The 17746-nt window shown below is 41.1% G+C and overlaps 1 protein-coding gene across 1 annotated transcript in view; it reads right to left on the bottom strand.

The window, feature by feature from the left end:
• LOC119897089 (raftlin-like) overlaps positions 1-17746 on the bottom strand; it is a 109104-nt gene that overhangs the window by 86126 nt on the left and 5232 nt on the right. Inside the window, exon 2 of the mRNA XM_038710648.1 lies at positions 10705-10888. Within this exon, the coding sequence (XP_038566576.1) occupies positions 10705-10852 (148 nt within the window). The 5' untranslated portion in view covers positions 10853-10888. The remainder of the gene's footprint in view (positions 1-10704; positions 10889-17746) is intronic.

Raw genomic sequence — 17746 nt, 5'->3', positions numbered from 1 at the left:
CAAACTGACATAACTTTATTTAAGCATTTTATACTAGCAAACAATCTAAATCTAATTCAGACTTTGAGGTGAAGGAATATGGATGGTTAGTTTTAGACAATTGAGAGTTTCACTGGGCTGCACTGAGGGCCATGGGGAACCAGAGACCAAGCATCTGCTAATAAAAACACAATGCTAATCCATCACCCAGTCTCTTCAGAAGTAATTAAATCAAATTATAAACGGCCCCCGCACCCGCGCTTAATCTGCCTCCAGATGGGGATCCTGCTGAGCAACAGGTGGCCTCTACATACAAACCTGCATCCCACCACTGTCATTTGAATCCTTGGAAACAATGGTGGACCCAAAGAGCCAGACACCCAAGTGAAATATGAGAAGGGTGTGTAATTATGATGGAGTGAGTGTACGTGTGTGATATCTATTTCATAATTAACAACCTACTGTGCCTCTGTGACACCTGTTTTTTGTCCATGATTGTAACAATAGACTGAAAAAGAGATGCACAGAATCATTGCACACAAGTGGCTGCCTCACATTTTCATAGTGCAGAAATTTCAGATCATCATTAACTATTTTCCAGGGTGAAACAAAACAAAAATTCATTATCATTTTTTAAAATATGCTGATTTTAATTTCAATACGATTTCTCAACTGTGCTCATTGGACATGGCATTAAACTATGCTGATCAGCATCTTTTTCGGGCAAAATAAACAACATTTGGGTGAGTGTGGAAATAAATCCCAGATTCTTTGCTTTTAAAAATGCAGGTATACGGTGAAAATCTGTAAAAATGTCTGGCTGGCTCAACTGCATGTAGGTGACCAGTGCACTTTAATTCCACAGCAGGTGATGGCTTCTGCACAGTGTGTTAACACATATCATTATGCCATATAAACTCTACCTAGCAGGGTACTGTCACCTGTTGTCACAAAGGAAAAGAGAATTATATGTCTACAGTACGTTGCAGCTGGGGACAGTGAACTCTGATTGCTTTCTCCTCATCTCTCTTCCATGACTGCAAATTCTTCACACCGACAAATCGCTCTCTGCACCCCACTTGGGTGTATGTGCAATCAAACTGTAACGTGCACGCAAATTGACCCCAATCAGCACCCTATTTTTTGAATGCCAGCACTTGATGTGATGGGTTGAAAACACAAGCAGGTTTGAAGCGTCTCCATGCATGTTTGACAATGGCTTTGGGCAAATTGTTAGCCCATGCTTCCAAGAATGAAATCACATTAAAGGATCCAAGGCCACCGTATACACAGCTAGTTGAAGCATGACTCACAGTGCAGTCTAAACAGGCTGCTCTCATCGGCACAGCTTTAGAAAGAGTCAATTCGGCTTAGCTTAACAAACATTTTCCATGAATTTCTCACCTCATTTGTCAAATACACTTAAATAAAACAGCTGCTTTTTTCACTTATTGATGCTATGAGTTTGTTAGGCCTTACTGGAGAGCTGGTTTCTTAGCAAAGAGGCTCTACGGGGGGTTGGGGGGTGGGGGGGTGGCGGTGCAGCAGAAAGAATCACACCGCTTCTGCCAATTTATACTAACGAGGAAACTTCAAACATGATTTTGAAAAATGTCCAGCTCCCAACGCCTAACACGTCCAGAGTGGTGGGAGGGGCTCACATAACTTCAGAAGGTCTTGGAAGTCTCAGTGCGAGCTGGTTAATGGTAGTGGGAATAGATTTGGCACGAGGAGAAAGACAACCACAACTGTCTGTAAAAGGACTATTTGGATATCTTTAAATTGCTGTTTCATGGTCTCTCATCTATGCAGGAGATCCAACACTCACAGAAAAGACCAAGTGTTAAAAGAGAAACTGGATCATTTAATGAAAGAGGACAATAATTCTTCAATCTTCCATCAATGCTATAACAATTTCTTGGTTGTGTTTAACATTTAGTGCCTATTTTAGAGATGTAGAGGCTAAATGCAAAGCCTCTTAATTACAGTTTTCTCTATTAAATATATTGATTGTTGTCCCTACTGAGCACACAGCATGCAAAACCAATACCACACATAAACAGTGTTGGGTTATCTGCAGTCTTAATGGAAAAGCTCCTTTGCATGCACTAAACCTCATTTAAGGAAACTTTTGTTTTGTTGTCAGTGTCTATTATTTTGGGAAACTGAAGACTTTCATATAACACTGCTACTGGAATATGACACCTATTCTAACAAAAATGATTGATGGCAGCTATTTACTATTTATTATTTTAAAAGTGAAACTCAAACTTGTTACAATTAGTGCTATAAGTCCTTCTTTCTTACAAACCTGTTGTGTCTTTGAGGACAGAAAGAATTTTGTTGTTTTTGGTAACAGTTTAGTTACCAAAAACCACAAAATCTTAGCTAGCAACTTGTTTTCCAAAATGATTTCATGACATTTTTAAACACTTCATTAAAAATGTATCTTTTCAAACCTGTGTAAAAATTTTGAAGGACAGTTTCAAATGAGGAGCAATTTATAACTGAACAGTGGGGAGGCTGCTGAGAGTTTCATTATAAAGCTGACAAATTATAGTCATTCAGTGTTCACAGCATTGTCTTCCTCTTACAGTTTTTCTCAATTGCTTTTACACTATAAACAGGCTTTCAAACTAAAATTTCTAAACCTTAACTGCATTTTTCAAAATGCACATCCATTTCTCTAAACTCTACAGACAAATCCCTTCATTTCTCATTGCCTATACCATGTGGTCATTGAGAAAACACTAATTCAATATTGTCCACTCAATCAGCACAGGTTGAGCTCAATTAGCACACAGCTACCCAGGTGGAAACACAAACAGTCAAAATTGATAACACACCAATCAGAACCTTCAATAGATAAATAAAAGGGCCAGAGTCTGTTCATTCAGTTTTGGAACAACGGATCCAGAGAAGTCTGAAGGAAGAGGTGAAGGACACCAGAGAGTAGGAGGAGGAAGAACAGTATGGAGAGGAGTAAAAGCTGAAGTAAAAGGACCAGTAGGAGTTAGAGTAGGAGATGGGACAGGAGGAAGATGAAGAGTAGGTGGAGCAAGAGTAGAGCGGAGTAGGTAGAAGAAGGAGGTGGAGAACAAAAATCTCTGGCTTGTTGTACTGTACAGTACACTAAGGAATAAAAATGTGCAAATGTTTACACTTACTTTTGTGTTCATCATGTAAAAACGTTTTTGATGGGGAGGACAACACGCAACATTACTAATAACCGTTTTTTGTTGTATTGTTTTGAATTTATCTCACCAGTGTGTAAGTCTGAGTTGTAGTGTGTGTGTTTTTCAGGGGTTGTTTGTTGTGTCTGAGTGCAAAGTTTGGTTTTTCAGCAAGATTGAATGATTTTGAGTGGAGAGCTTCATTTTGCATATGATGTTTGGGGAATTGGGTGAGAAGTTGTGGATTTGTGTTTAGAGTTTTGAGAAAAAGAGGCATAATTTCAAGAAATGTGTTTAAAACTGTAAGACAAAAGTGTGGCAATGTTGAGACTGTGCCTTGTAATGTCATTGTGTGAATACTTGCTGTTGGGAGAAAACTCATAACTCATATTTAGATTTTTTTTTCACTTCAGCTGAGCAATCACGTGGTTCTTTATGAGCTGAGAAAATTTTCCAAACTCATAAAATCATTTCACAACCCCTGGAGGAATGTCAAGTATGCATTTTCCTCAAGCTTGTTTATATGTCAGGTAGCCAAACAGTGGCAATATCTGAGTTTGCACACAACAATTGTTTTGTTTTTTTTACATCTAAAAGTTTGTCCATCACAGGTCTGACTTTGAACCCAAAACATCTTTTTGCTTTGACAACAGGAAGTGAGGTCAAGGCTGAGGTCACTTCCTGCGCATTCTGCTTATGCGGCCTCACAGGCTTCTAAGAGAAGCATCTAATAATAGCTGTGACCATGTGAAAGGTCCTCTATTTCTCTCCACACACATAAATACATTTATTCCTCTTTGGGAGGTGCTATCAGGGCCGGGCTGAAGGCCGGCGGAGGTGTTTTGTTAAATTTAGATTGTTTGCTCCTCTGCTGTGGCGACCCTGATTGCATTTCAACACAATCAATACTGGCATAGGGGATCTGAGTGAGATGGCAATAAGAGCCAATAAAGCTTTGAGGGGGCGCTCGGGCGTATTGTCTGTCAGGCTGGCAGGAAAAAAGCAGAGGCCACGTTAGAAGAGGCAATAAGCAGGCAGGCTGGATAAAAACACAGGAGCGTACAAAGACACCTAAACACAAGACAAACCAACAAGGCCCCAGACACAGTGGTTCTGAGACTGAAAAGACATGCCATCCAACTACATGTGTACACAAAAACAAACCAGACACACCACACACAGTCTGTATCTTGGTTTCTATCTTTCTCCCCTCATTTCCTCTCTCTTCAAGACACTCACACTCACTTACTCATCTAATGACGCACGCAGGTCCCCCACCCACATGCAAAACTTGTATCTCAAAAATAAAACCCGGAGAGCCTGAGGTTGTTTTTTCGCTGAAGCACTGGGACAGTTGATGACCACGTCATTTAGAAAGTGCAGTCATGACTGCAATCTCAGAAATCTCTTTTAGATTAAAATCCAATAGCTCCTGTAGGTTTGCTAGACTCAGTCTAACTCAGTGTCTGCTTTCTTTTATCGTATTCCCTGGCACTCTGACCCTCATCTTATTTTCCTAACATCCCATCTCACAGAACAACAACTGGCATCCAGTTGAGAAACCTATAACACACTTGCCTGGACAACCTGAATCAAATCATGAAGAGAATATTTCTCTGAGCGAGGGAAATTGCATTTGCTGCCACACAATACAAATACACCTCACACTGGAGTTCAGTTAACTGTAATAACAAAGCCTTCAGACACAGGAAATAGTCGGCACAGAATATGAAGCATTACAAGGAAAGCTAATCTTAAACATACTGCTGAGCGAGAGACAAGGAGGGAGGGAGGGAGAAAGAGGAAGGAACCAAGCAGTTTCCTGTTGCTGAAAACTTTGTCAGCAGTTGCAGCCGTTTGAAGCGTAGCGAAAGGAACCTGCTGAGCTCTGGCTCTGTCACACGACTAAAACGCTGCTCTGACATCTTTGTCTCAGCAAACGATGGCTTGGCATTTTGCTGCCTGACTGGCTCCAAACAATACAAGTAGCATCCACTTAGTATGCCACTAACTATGGAAGGAGGCAGAAACAAGAAGCAGCGACACAAGGCTGAATTTGTCCTGTCAGTTTGGACGGCAGCTGATGCATATTTCATGCACATTTCTAAAAGATTCCACAATTTACTGGTAATCACATTGAATACCTTCATCAGCAGCGCTCAGTGTGCGATGACAGGCCTGTTCCAAAGGAGGTCCGGATTATTAATTCAGTGTTTTCCAATACATAACCTCCACTTGCCCGTTTCGATTTCTCAAACTATCAGAAACACATTTCCCATTCAACTCACTTAGGCCTGCATCTAATTTACAATCATGTTTTGGTGTGAGCTGCACAGACACACCCTGGGCAGAGGGAATATAATGGAAATATAATGTAAAAACCAGATGACCGTGAATTCAGCCTTCAATGTCATTCTCCCCTTCAGTAACTGCGATTCAATTCCACCTCTCAAGCTGGGGAGCCAGGGGATAAATCCCGGCTCCCCCACCGTCCACGGACTAATCTCCCCTTGGAAAGCCACTCTGGCGCACGGCGTTCCTGCTGACCTCTCCTGCAGCTCGGTCTTATATCTGAGTGGAGTGACGGTGGAAAGGCTGTTCCTGCGTGTCACTCACCTGCCGCCACTGCTACAGCTCATATTAACAAGGGGACTTGGGGCTCTGGGGGTTTTGCATATAAATGACATGTCTAGCTCCTGAGATGATATCAAACGGTGTGTGTCTGGGCCCGTGTGTGTGTATGTGTGCGTGTGCAGGCCTCACATGTCTGCTCACCGTCTTTGATGTCAAGGGCGACTTCTTTATATTTCCGGTATTCCTAACCTGCCTGCCGGGAAGCTGCGACATGTTGAGCATTTCATTTTTCATTTCTCCTGACATTTTGAACATTTCGAAATCACATTTTGGGAAATAAGATTCATGCAACACATCCCTGTGTCAGTTGTGCTTGTGTTTACGATTAAATGGCTTGTTTCCACACCATCTAACACAGCAACAGCGAGGCGCTTTCTCAGCTCCCTGTAGGGTCATGATCTCAATATCAAACAGACTCTCCTTTTTGTTTTTCTGTCGTTCTTTCAGAGGTTACTGAATGGTAGCAGAGTGACCGTGAAGCTGTATTCATGTTCCAAAATGATGCAGCAACATGAGGCAACAACTCATTGGTGGGCTGATGCTGCTATTTAGTGCAGAGAAGGTTTATTACCTCCAGCTTTCCACCGATTTACTCTCCCTTTCATCACTGTTTCTGCAGTGAAAGGTGTTATTTTTGCACATTTGGTGGCTGGTTAGTAGCCTGTGGGCCATTGTGGTGGAAGTTGCAGAAAGATATGATCTAACACTGTGGCAAGGAATTATAACAAATACAGTGCAGTTGTCATGGTGAAGTGAACTCAACATCATGAGGGTGTATTTCCCAAGAAGAAAGAGGTGAAGTAGAAGCAAAAAGTCATCCTTAATTTGTCCCCAGGTAAAAATGCTGATGCAGATGTTTCTGCTGCTTCTGGTACATATCCTTTCTCTCATTAAGCAAAATTGGACAGTGACAGGGAAAATGGTTCCTGAATTAGAAGTTAACAAAAAAAAACTATGTCCTTCCACAGTTGCTTCTGTTTTGCATATGACATTGTAATTGTTTCAGATTCTGCTTACTGGCCTACAGGATCAAAGTAACATGGATCAATTATTTTGTGTCACAATACACAGACTAATTCATTAATATAATCATATTATTTGTTCCTGTCACATCAGTATATGACATTACTGTTTCAATTGCATAAAGATTATCATCAAGAATATCCGAGTTGGGGTAAAGTTGACAAGAATACGCTTCCTTTAAGGAATGCGTAGAGTAACTACTTTATTTTAATGAATATACACAATACCAGTTTCTACTTTGAGCCAATTGTCACAGTCGATCACAAAAATGATCACAGATTTTTGTTGCAGCTCACACTGTAAGTATCTGTATTTATGTGCACACCCTACAGCTCTACCAGAGACTGTTTCCATATTCATAATCTTTGACTGTGTCGTAAATATTTTACAGCTTTCCTGTAGAAAAAGGCCAGACACATGAATCATTACCTATACTTACATACCTGGTACAAGGTAATTACAGCCGTGAGTAACACGCTAACCCTTCAACCTGAAAACCTGCTGATGCAGTGAAATGATTCAGCTGCTGGGACTGCGCGTACAGACTCTGATTTCTCAAACTTAATGTGCTCCTATGGGAAACAGTCAGACACACATACTCGTGCGCATACACACACACGCACATATTTTTAAGAGATGAACAACAGAGAAACAGACAGAGGCGTACTGACAGTGACAGAGAGACAGCGCAAGAGGAAACTGATTACAGTAAGTACCAACCCCCACCATTACAGAAAATACTTGAAGATAATAATGTGGCCATGAGCCAAAGACACACACAGTTCAACAAAAGGGAGGCACTCGTCCACCTCCCCTCCTCCTCCCGTCCTTATGTCAGGTCCCATACGAGGGGGGGGGGGGGTGGAAAACCCTGCATGTCCCCCAGAAGCCCAAGATCCCCAGCTCCTTCATCCATCCAGTCTAGTCAGCCTGACAAACTAATGGAGACTAATCAACTGTCAGGGCGAACAAGCCGTGCACTACATCTCCAGGCTTCCCGTACCACCCCACCTCCTCCACCACAACCCCCTCCCACCACTGGCACCAAACTCCCCTCCAAACATCATTTGAGCTATAACTGTCATAAGCAGAAATAACAGAGTGATGGCTGCATAAAGCACCCTGACTCCTCCTTGGCATAGAGCGCACACATACACACAAACACAGACACAATCTTCCATCAGCACATTAATTTCCCATTTTCTGACCTTAACCATAATGACCTCCATTATAAATTTAACCTATATCTAATCCTAATTCTTCACCTAATCTTAAATTTACCTCAACTTCAACCCCAATGCTGATATACTGTAAATCTGTAGAACGTGGCAGATGACATTACACTCAACTTCCTGCTCCTGGCGGAAGGACAGGCAGCCTAATAATTTGATTATAATCAGTGTAAGAACAATACGTTGATTATTGCATTGTCATTTGAACACCTTACCCAGCTCTCTTACTAATTGTCTAATAATGGAGCTGCTCTTTTAAATGACTCTGGGTATTGATATGCTTTAGTCCAGTCTCTTACTTTCTTTTGGTTCTGTGTGAAACCTGCAAAATGTCATGGAAGTGAATATGAGGCAAAGCAGTATGTGGGATTAGCAAAATGCCTGTCCCATGACAACCAACAGCATCAGGAATATTGGTTGTGTTGTGTGCTTTGTAAATTCAGTAGATTTGTATAGGGACAAGGCTGTAGCATACAGGAGTGCAACACCACAGCAGTTAACAACTTATATGTATGGATGCAAACATACTGACTGTGTCTCATCAGACAAGCAGAGCATGTTACGTATTTGTGCAAGTATTAACATGCAGCCATACCAAATTACACCAAATGCTTTGGAAAACAATACATATACATTGCTCCCGACAACCCCAAATTCCCTACATTTGCTGCATGTTTTTTTATTTAAGCACATCTCTTAAACCTGGAACAACTGATTTATATTTGCCCACTTGGCGACAGCTGAAAAAAGCTGTGAACACAACATTGACACATTACCGCATCACCTAAGTTGATATGGCAAACTTACGGTGCAACATTAATCATTAATGTGGAGCCGTGTTTCTGGCCACCTGGTGAATTTAAGTCCAATTACTCACTCTCCTTTAGCTCCAATTTTGGTGTTTACCAACTCCTGAGGGAAATATCTGGCTCTATAGCTGCTAAATGCTCCATCAGCTAGTTGCTAACTGTAGCAGAAACCAACACTATGAGAGTGGTGAGAGTGAACTAAAACAATAAGGTTGCAGTCAGACAGTTAGACACTGAGTTGAAACTCACTATTCATGTGATAATTCTCTGTAGGTTCATCAGTTTAAGCTACCCCTTTTATATACTCACATTGTTTTTGCATTGGATACAGTGTCATTTTAAATGTATTTTAAATATTTTTTTAAAATGCATTTTAAATATTTGTTATAGCCGCTCTAAATAAAGTCTATATAATAAGATTTTAAAAATTTGCCAAAATCAGTTTGTGCAAATGTTTATCAATAAACTGACCATATATGAACTTAGCTTAACTCTACCCTATCTTAATTTAATGTGACCTACCCTTTTTTCTAATCTAACCTAATTTAACATGATTTAACCTTATTTAGTATGTAAAACTAATCTAGACAAACCTTACCCACCCTAAAACTGATCTAAATGTTAACGTTTACTTTAAACTGCAGCTTCTGTAGGAAAATAATCTGCCTGTGTTGGAAACTCCTTCATACACATCACACAAAGAAGCATCCGAGCAGTTAATTTAGGTCTTGGCATCTCAGGAAGCAACACCCACCTTCCATCGTATAAACACCTCAGACTGAGGAGAGGAAGGAGAGGAAGGGGCTCTCTCTCTTTTTTCTGTGTGTTGGTGTGGGGATGCTATCTTTGTAAAGGGAACTAATTCATTTTCATCCACAGCACAGGGAGCCCCTGTTTGACTATCTTTTCTGTTTAACTGGCAGCAACTTGTTTAGGCCTACATGTTTACAGCTCAGTTAGACCAGTATGTCACCAACTGAAACATAATGGAACTAACTGAAAAGTTTTGTAAGGATCAAACCTGTGACCTTGAACAAAACAATCTCTCTACCCAGCAGACCACCCTTTACTTTGTTTGCATCCCCTGCTAGCGGGTTGGACTCACTGCCATGCATAATTGATGGGTGCCAGCAGGATGTTTGGCGTGGACTGGGCTGGAAAATTCTATATCATTAGCACAACGTGAAAGCATGACTGACTAATTGTCAGAAACGAAATTACAACAGTAGCTGCTATAGAGGGAGCAGGCGTTAATTAACACTCCATCATTACAAGAAGATCTTGATGAAAATTACAGCCAATGTGCTGTTATTCCATATACATGAGTGATAGATTTTGTCTGCTTCTGAATCCTCAATGTTTTTCTGCTGGGAATTACTACAGCTATAATGGCATTTTCAAACAGGGTGTAGACAGATTAATCACACTGGAGGTAGCATTATTCAGAAAAGTACTACAAATAGCACAGAGTTGTAGATTGCAGTGCAGATCAACCCCTTGCAGAACTTGCAAAGCATATTGCGGCCTTATAATGCAAAGGTATGACTCAGCAAAATGCCAAAGGCTTTGAGCTATTCATATCATTTCAACTGTGCATGTGGAAGGGGCAATAATTTAGATTTTTATGACCCCCCAGCAGCACAAAATGACCATAACATATCTACAAAAGCGGGCTGTGGAGATTACTGATCAATAGCAACCACTGCTATGCTGAGCTTTCTGGCTTTTAGTGTTCAGCTTTGTGGGATATACTCTGTTTGCTGTTGAATTTCCCTCAGGCTATCAATAAAAAACAGTAAAGGTCACAGATTATTTGACGCCATCTTTAAGCACTGGTAGAAATTCATGTCTTACCATCTTTGCCAATGAGGAAGTCGAGGTAGCGGTAAGTGTAGGCCACGCCCACCTTGGTCTCCACCTGTGGTCTCTTCAGGGTGGAGTAAATTTTCCCTGGACTGCACTCGTCCGACATTGGCTTCATCTTACGCAGCCCACAGCCCATGGCTTCACAGTGTGTCTGTCTCTCTGCGCACAAACTCTGCCAAACAGACAAAACAGACTGAGACAGTGTTTCATTGTCACTTGTGTGTCTTTGGCTATAGCCAGTGAGGAAATGAGTAAGTGACTAAGTGCGCATGGATTAGTGTGTTTGTGTAGTGTTAAAGAATTGGGGTAACCTGTGGTGAAAGAAGTACTCAGATCCTTTATTTAATTTAGGATTGCTACCATCCCAGGCAACCACAGATTTCCATTCATATCTATATGATGAAAATCAATTAGCAAACTGGTTAAGATAAGTAATTCTTCACACATTGCATGGTAATGAAGTAATGAAGATCATAACAGCCTTATTTATTTTAATACTCTGTAACTTTCACAAATATTGTTGTATACAATGTTTGCAAAATACTCTGACCACAGACATATGTCATAAACAACAGTCTTGATGGATGGAGCACAAAAATAAAATAAAAAAAGTAAAAAGTGCAAAGGATAAAATAATATAAAATGGGGGAAAAAATAAGTAAAAGTACTTATTTACTTTCCTCCTCTGGGTATAACTGATAAAGGGCAGATTAACCTTTCTGTAAAATACTTTACAAACACACACATATATGAAAGCTAACATTCGTGCACTCAGATATCCATGATTCCTCAGGGATTTTAGAAGCAAAACCAATAAACAAGAATATGCTGGATAAGTGTCTGTAAATAAATAAATAAAGATGACTAAATTAGCCTGATTTTTCACGGGTTTCCTCTCCCTAGTTCCCAGGGAGACCAAATTAACAGAGACAACCATGGAGGAAGAGGAGGCCTTAAAGGGACGCCTCACCCCAAATGGTTTGTGACAGCATCACTGCCTCTCTTCAGCGGCTGTGTCTGGGAGCAGGTGACATCCTATTGTGTGCCTCTGATTAAACTCATGGATGGATGGATGGATAGATGGTGGTAGTGCCCCCCCTCCTCCCCTTCCACCTCGACTGATGAAGAACCTTCTCTATTATGCTCCTTTCTAATTACAGAATGTCGCAGGGCCTGAGCTGGAGACTATGAATGCGAGCCGGCCGTCGCTTCAGAGACGACAGGACAGGAAGTGAGGAGGGGCGGGGGGTAGGGAGGATTAGGATGTAGGAAGGAGTGTGAGGCAAAATAGGAAACGAGCAGACAGGGGCTCCGTTAATGAGGTGAGCGGCAAGAATGGAAAAGGTGAGAATCAATCAAGGGAGAAAGAGGAAATGGGGATGGCCGGGTTAGAGATTGTTCGTCGCAAAAGTGGGGGTGGGGGCAGTGGGTAATGCATGGCAAGTAGAGTCTGGAAAGAAAAAGAGCGTGCAATTAGAGTCTGTTGAATAGAAAAGGGGTGATCAACACACGACAAGGGAGAAAGGAGAGAGATGAGGCAGGCGATTCATTACGATTGTCATGAAAGCCAGTGTTTCCAGTGGCACTTACATGGATGTCTTTGTTGGGCTTTATAAATCTCAATGTGCATCACAATCATATCTCTACAAGCCCCAGAACAGCTCCCTGAAATAGACCGCAGGCTGATGGACTTCTGATTATTACCAGAACCCACTGAGTCCTGCTTGCTGCAAGCCCCTCAGTTTGTGTGTTTAAAACTTCAGAAGCCTTCTAAATGTTTAGTACGTGTTTGAGATGTACCGAGGAATTGTGTTTTTGCCTCTCCGCATGTGCCAAGCAGGACTGATGTCTGGCTTCCTTTTTTCAAGAACAAAGGCCAAACACAATCTGCACAAGCTGGCATACTCAAAGTCCCTAAATGTGCTTCACTCCCACCTTAAATTGTCACTCAGGACTGCGCTGCACTGTGCTGCAGTTCACCAAGCAGCATCACAAATGGCTCTACCATCAAAGAAAACAGGGTAAAAAAAAAAAAGCTTGAATTTTTCCAAGTCTTGGATTTCCACTGTTGCCTACAGTTACTTGTAAATAGCTTTTATCATTTATCCCCCTACCCTGGAGAGAGTAGGAACAACAAGAGGGAAGGCGAGGCTCTGTCATGTAGTCTACAAGAGATAGAGAAGAAGTAGTCAGAACAATAGAATTGGGGGCTTTGAGGGAGGGGTGTGATAGGAAAACAAAGCGGGAGAGAAAAAATATGCAGGGGCTGGAATTTGCATAGCTCCTTGAGACCAGAGAGGAGGCGATGTGAGGCGAAGGCGAACAGGAGTATTTTTAGAGCTGACAGAGGAAATGTGAGATGTTTATGATTTTTTGAGTCACTGTTTCTTGCCTCGAACCTCTCCTCTGAGGTGGGAGCTCCGGGCAGTTGCAGCCCCCACCTCAGCTCCTCTACACTTTTGGGGGGAGATTGACAGGCAGGGAGTCCGGGATGCTTGACAGGGTAGACAGACGCTGGGTAGCTACAGAAAAAGCAGGAAGAGGACCATTGATTTCCCTTTTGCTGAATTACCAACGATCCTCTTGCCATTTTGTTCTGTCTTTTGTCTCTTGCTAATGGCATTTTGAGGTTTTATTCGATAAGAGTTTTTATTCGATTCGAAGATTCCCTCCTCACAAGCTGAGATTGACGATCAGATGCTTTGTTTGTAGCTGGGATGCACTTAGCTTTGGCCATTACAACCAAAACATCCCCTAGCATTTTGTGCTGAATGTGAAAGTCAACATCAGGGAGGTGCCTTCACTGTCATGTTTTATCTGTCAGTCAGATAACAACAGTTTGTCAGTCGAAGGCTTGCTTTGTTTTCTGTGCTCACACTGGTCACTGGGATCATTACCTGTTGCTTCTCCTGGGATTTGGCACATCATTAAAGCTGAAATAATTGATTTTTGGGACAGAAGAACTCTACTACCAGCTGAAAATCACAAAGCCCTGACAGTATCACATTGTCACCACATGAAGTTGTTAATGCAATGACATTAGAGCTGGCCACTTAACAAATTTAAGTCCAATACTCACTTTCTTTTTACCTCTGTTTTGGTCTCCATCAACTCCTAAGGGAAAAAGCTGTCTCTTTAGCTGCTAAATCTACTATGTTCACTAGCTAGCTACTAACTTAGTTTTTTTTGTGCTAGGCTGGTAGTGTGAAAATGTATCCTTGGTGTGATGCAATGAGAACGGTGAGACAGTTTTGATCTCAACCAACTCCCAAAACAAAATATCACTAAGCTTGTCTGTCTCCCGTTTGGTGCTTAGCAGGTAGCGTGCAGTTGGTTTATCAGAGCTTTTTGAGGTGAATTTTCAGGCCATAAAACCAGAGTAACCAAAGATAAAAAGCCTTGTAAAGCTGCAGACTTGGCTGACAATTCTTTGTGGATTTGCCACTGCAAGCGATAGCCTTCACATTGACTTCGCATTCACAAATCCTGAGTAGTGGAGCTTTAAATTGGGCTGTTGTTCTAATGCAGAATCAGAACTTACAGATAGCGATGCCTTTTGCAATGTAGAAGTTGATGTACAAAACCCCACCTGCATCACAGACATCACAGCATCGGCAACAAGAAGCAACTGTACTGAATGATTTTCCTTAATTCTGTCTTACTGAGATCTTCCACATAATACAAGACCATGTTACAAAGCTTTGATAGCAACGTTGCTGAGATCAAACCCAGCAGCATGGGAGGCTTCAGAGTAGATTAATGGAGGAAGACATTAATTAGGACACTGCGTTCTTGTGTTCTTCTCCATGTAGTCTCCCTTTCAAGTCCGCTCTCTCCCTCTCTCATACTTTATCTCCCTCACCCTCTTTGCCTTTTTCCGACTTTTGATCTTTTTAATCTGACAAGTAGAGTAGAGTGCTGAGCTGTGTTTGGCGGTGGGTACTGCTGGTCAAATATCATCCATAGTTTATTGTGAAGGGCAGACTCAAGGGCTTACCAAGGTGGAGTGGTTTAGGTGCTTTCAGACCAAAAGCGAAGTGAGCGTTGGGGGCGGTGCATTTACATACAAAGTCAATGCAAAGACGCGTAGAGTTGCAATTTCCTATTGGGCAGTGCGATGGGGGCACCGCCCAAAAAGGCCTTTGCTCGAGTTTCTAAATTTTCAACTCGAGTCGCATGCCGCTGAATTGCGATAGCCTATCAGAGTTCAGATTATCTGGACGTCACCGACAGCTTCAGACCGTTGTGTGGAGAAGGCCAGGCAGAGCGGGCTATTGAAATGCCGCTGGCCGACAGAGAGCTGCTAAACTTGGGGGAGAAGTCGAAACAGCGCTGCAGCTTTTGGACAAATAAACACCTGTGATTGGACTGGATTATGCTCTGAAAACTAAACCATTTACTCTTGAGTGGAGCTCAGAGTTTTGCTTTTATTATATTAGCTTTTTACTTTAATTTTTGGGATTACAACGTTAATTTATCTTCACCCGAGCTTCACAGCAGCTAACTTCCGTGCACATGCGGTTCCACTATTGTTGTTAGCGTCGGTTGGCACCCAGAGCTCTGATGGACTTCTACTTCTTATTTATATAAAAAAAAACAGACAAAACTGGACATTACTTGGAGAAAAGAAAGCGAGGAAGTTGAACTACCTGGTGAGTTCAGAAAATATGTGTCTGTAACTTTATTCCAGCTATTGTTGTACCTTACTGTGAACAAGTTAGCATGGCATAGCCCTGATCGATCAGAACTCCATTCAAAAAACAAACATTTAACATGCTGACAGACCTGACAAAGCATGAATTCATATGTTTACCAAATCTGCATCATATTGAAGTTAATTTGATCTGTTTTGTTGCTATTTAATGACAGCAAAATATTTACTTTGGGTTTATACAGCTGTAGTAATGGCGAGTTGTGTTTATTTGGGTTATTGCGTTGTGTGTAAACACTTGGCAGTTGTCCAGCGCTAAAACCCCATTGAGGATTGAATTCGCGTTTGGTCTGAAATGAAGAAGACTGACCTCACAAGAAAAATAGCAGTGTTTGTAGGTTGAAACACAAATGACCCATGTTTACAGTATGTATTCCTGACAAGCAACCTCTTGTTGGTCATGTCCTCCTGAGGAAAAATGACAATATTGGTGACATTTTAGACCTGCATTTTAGCAATTATCAACAAAATATCTGTTATATTACATATTAGTGGGGAAATATGTAACATAATTCATGTTGATAAATCATGCTTGGGGAAATCCAATTCCAAACACTAACAGCAAGTCATGTTACATTTGTTGAACCTGTTTATCTTCTCTGATGAGTTCACACAGAAATAATTCATAATTTGTATTATTAGTTGAGACTGTAACTGGACAATATATCATATAAATATTGATGAACAGATAGAAATTTAGGCATTCTGTACTGTAATTTTACAGGAGGTAAGTTACAGTATGGACACTATGTTTCACTTGATTTTTATTGGGGAACTGCTAAATTAGACGAGTAGGATGCACACGCAACAGACTTCTGTTTTAAAGCATTTTTACTTTCTGGTGTATCAGAAAAAATCCCCGCTCTCATGTGCTAACAGGTGTAGGTGTTACCATAGTTACCAAATTGCTTTGCATAAATATAGGCTATACATGCATGTAGTCTGATTAGAAGATCGCTTTCTTATCAGTTCACCATCTGCAGATGGATTTAACAGTGGTTTAGCTTTGCTTTCACACCACAAACAAACCTCCCTAGAGTTCTATTGACAGCTTTCACACCAGCCTAAATAAACCAAACTAAACTGGGAAACGCAACAAAGTTTGATTGAACCGACTCAAACAGGTTAGGTGTGAAAGAACCAGTTGCCAAAGAAGAAAATGCTGAAGATGTTTTTTTCTGGAACAAGCACTTACAAACAGCTTATTTTGAGGAAAGGTCACAGGACACCACAGTATATCAAATAGCCTTATGTTCAGTTAAATATCCTTCACCAACCCTCTGTGCTTCAGCCTCAGCTGCCTGAAATGTTAACACACTCCATTTGGGAATCCCCACTCTTCCCTTTCTGTCTTTACCTCTTTGAAACCTCACCTAAGTGGGACAGAGAGGATGGAAAAAAACAAGGACCTAAGAGAGAAAAAACAATGAGAACCAAGGCAGGATGTTAATGCTGTAACCTTTTAGAGATTATACAATCCTTTTAAGAGAGGACCCTACAGTGTGTGGCTACATATACTGAACATGCCATTTACAGGACCCTTTTACTTTCTGCTGTTGTGAGTCTGAGCTGACAGTGTCTTTCCGTCTCACAACGGAGAAAACTACAAACTTTCCAGAGACACCATTTAACCACTAAAATGTGATGTTTTAAACATATGATTCCTTTAAGTCTCCATTTGATAAAACCGAAAGCTTGGGCAGATGGTCAGAATTCACATTTAATGTGGTTCTGTAATAAACAAACGTATACTGCCGATTATGGTGGGTCGAGATACACATGCGGACACATATACAAGCTGCACCACCGCTGTTTTTAAAATTCTGTTAATTATAAAAAGAAAAACACATGACTTTCTTTGCGCACTATAAATTTATGCTAGTGTAATATCCAGTATGCAATAAATCAGAAAAATCAGAAAAAAAAATTTTTTTAGGGCCTTACGTTTTAAGGCTAAAGTTCAGAGGAAGGTTTTGTGACATCTTCAACGAATTGGACACAATTAAACAGTATAGTAAGCCAATGCATTATAATGTGAGATGCCCCCGAAACCTTTATACATTGAAGGTGCCACAGTAAAGCTCAAAATCTGTTTTTGGAGAAATCCACATCTAAACCCTTACAAACTCCCAACACGGTGTTCATGGGTGCTGAAGGTGGAATTGCTTTTTTAACTCACTAAATTTGTTATACTTGCTTTGAATGCCCAAGGACGATACATAATGGCAAGCATGCAGTGGCAAAAAAATGGAAGATGAGGGGTGATGAGTGAGGCAGAGAGAACAGGCGAGTAAACAACAGTGTCTGTCTGAGATTCTC

This window comes from Micropterus salmoides, unplaced genomic scaffold (genome assembly GCF_014851395.1).
Source record: "Micropterus salmoides isolate LMB-PRFRI ecotype aquatic unplaced genomic scaffold, ASM1485139v1 Ms_hic_scaffold_11, whole genome shotgun sequence".
Classification (NCBI taxonomy): Eukaryota; Metazoa; Chordata; class Actinopteri; order Centrarchiformes; family Centrarchidae; genus Micropterus; species Micropterus salmoides.
Note: the sequence above shows the minus strand (reverse complement) of the source record. Positions and strands in the feature narration are given on the sequence as shown.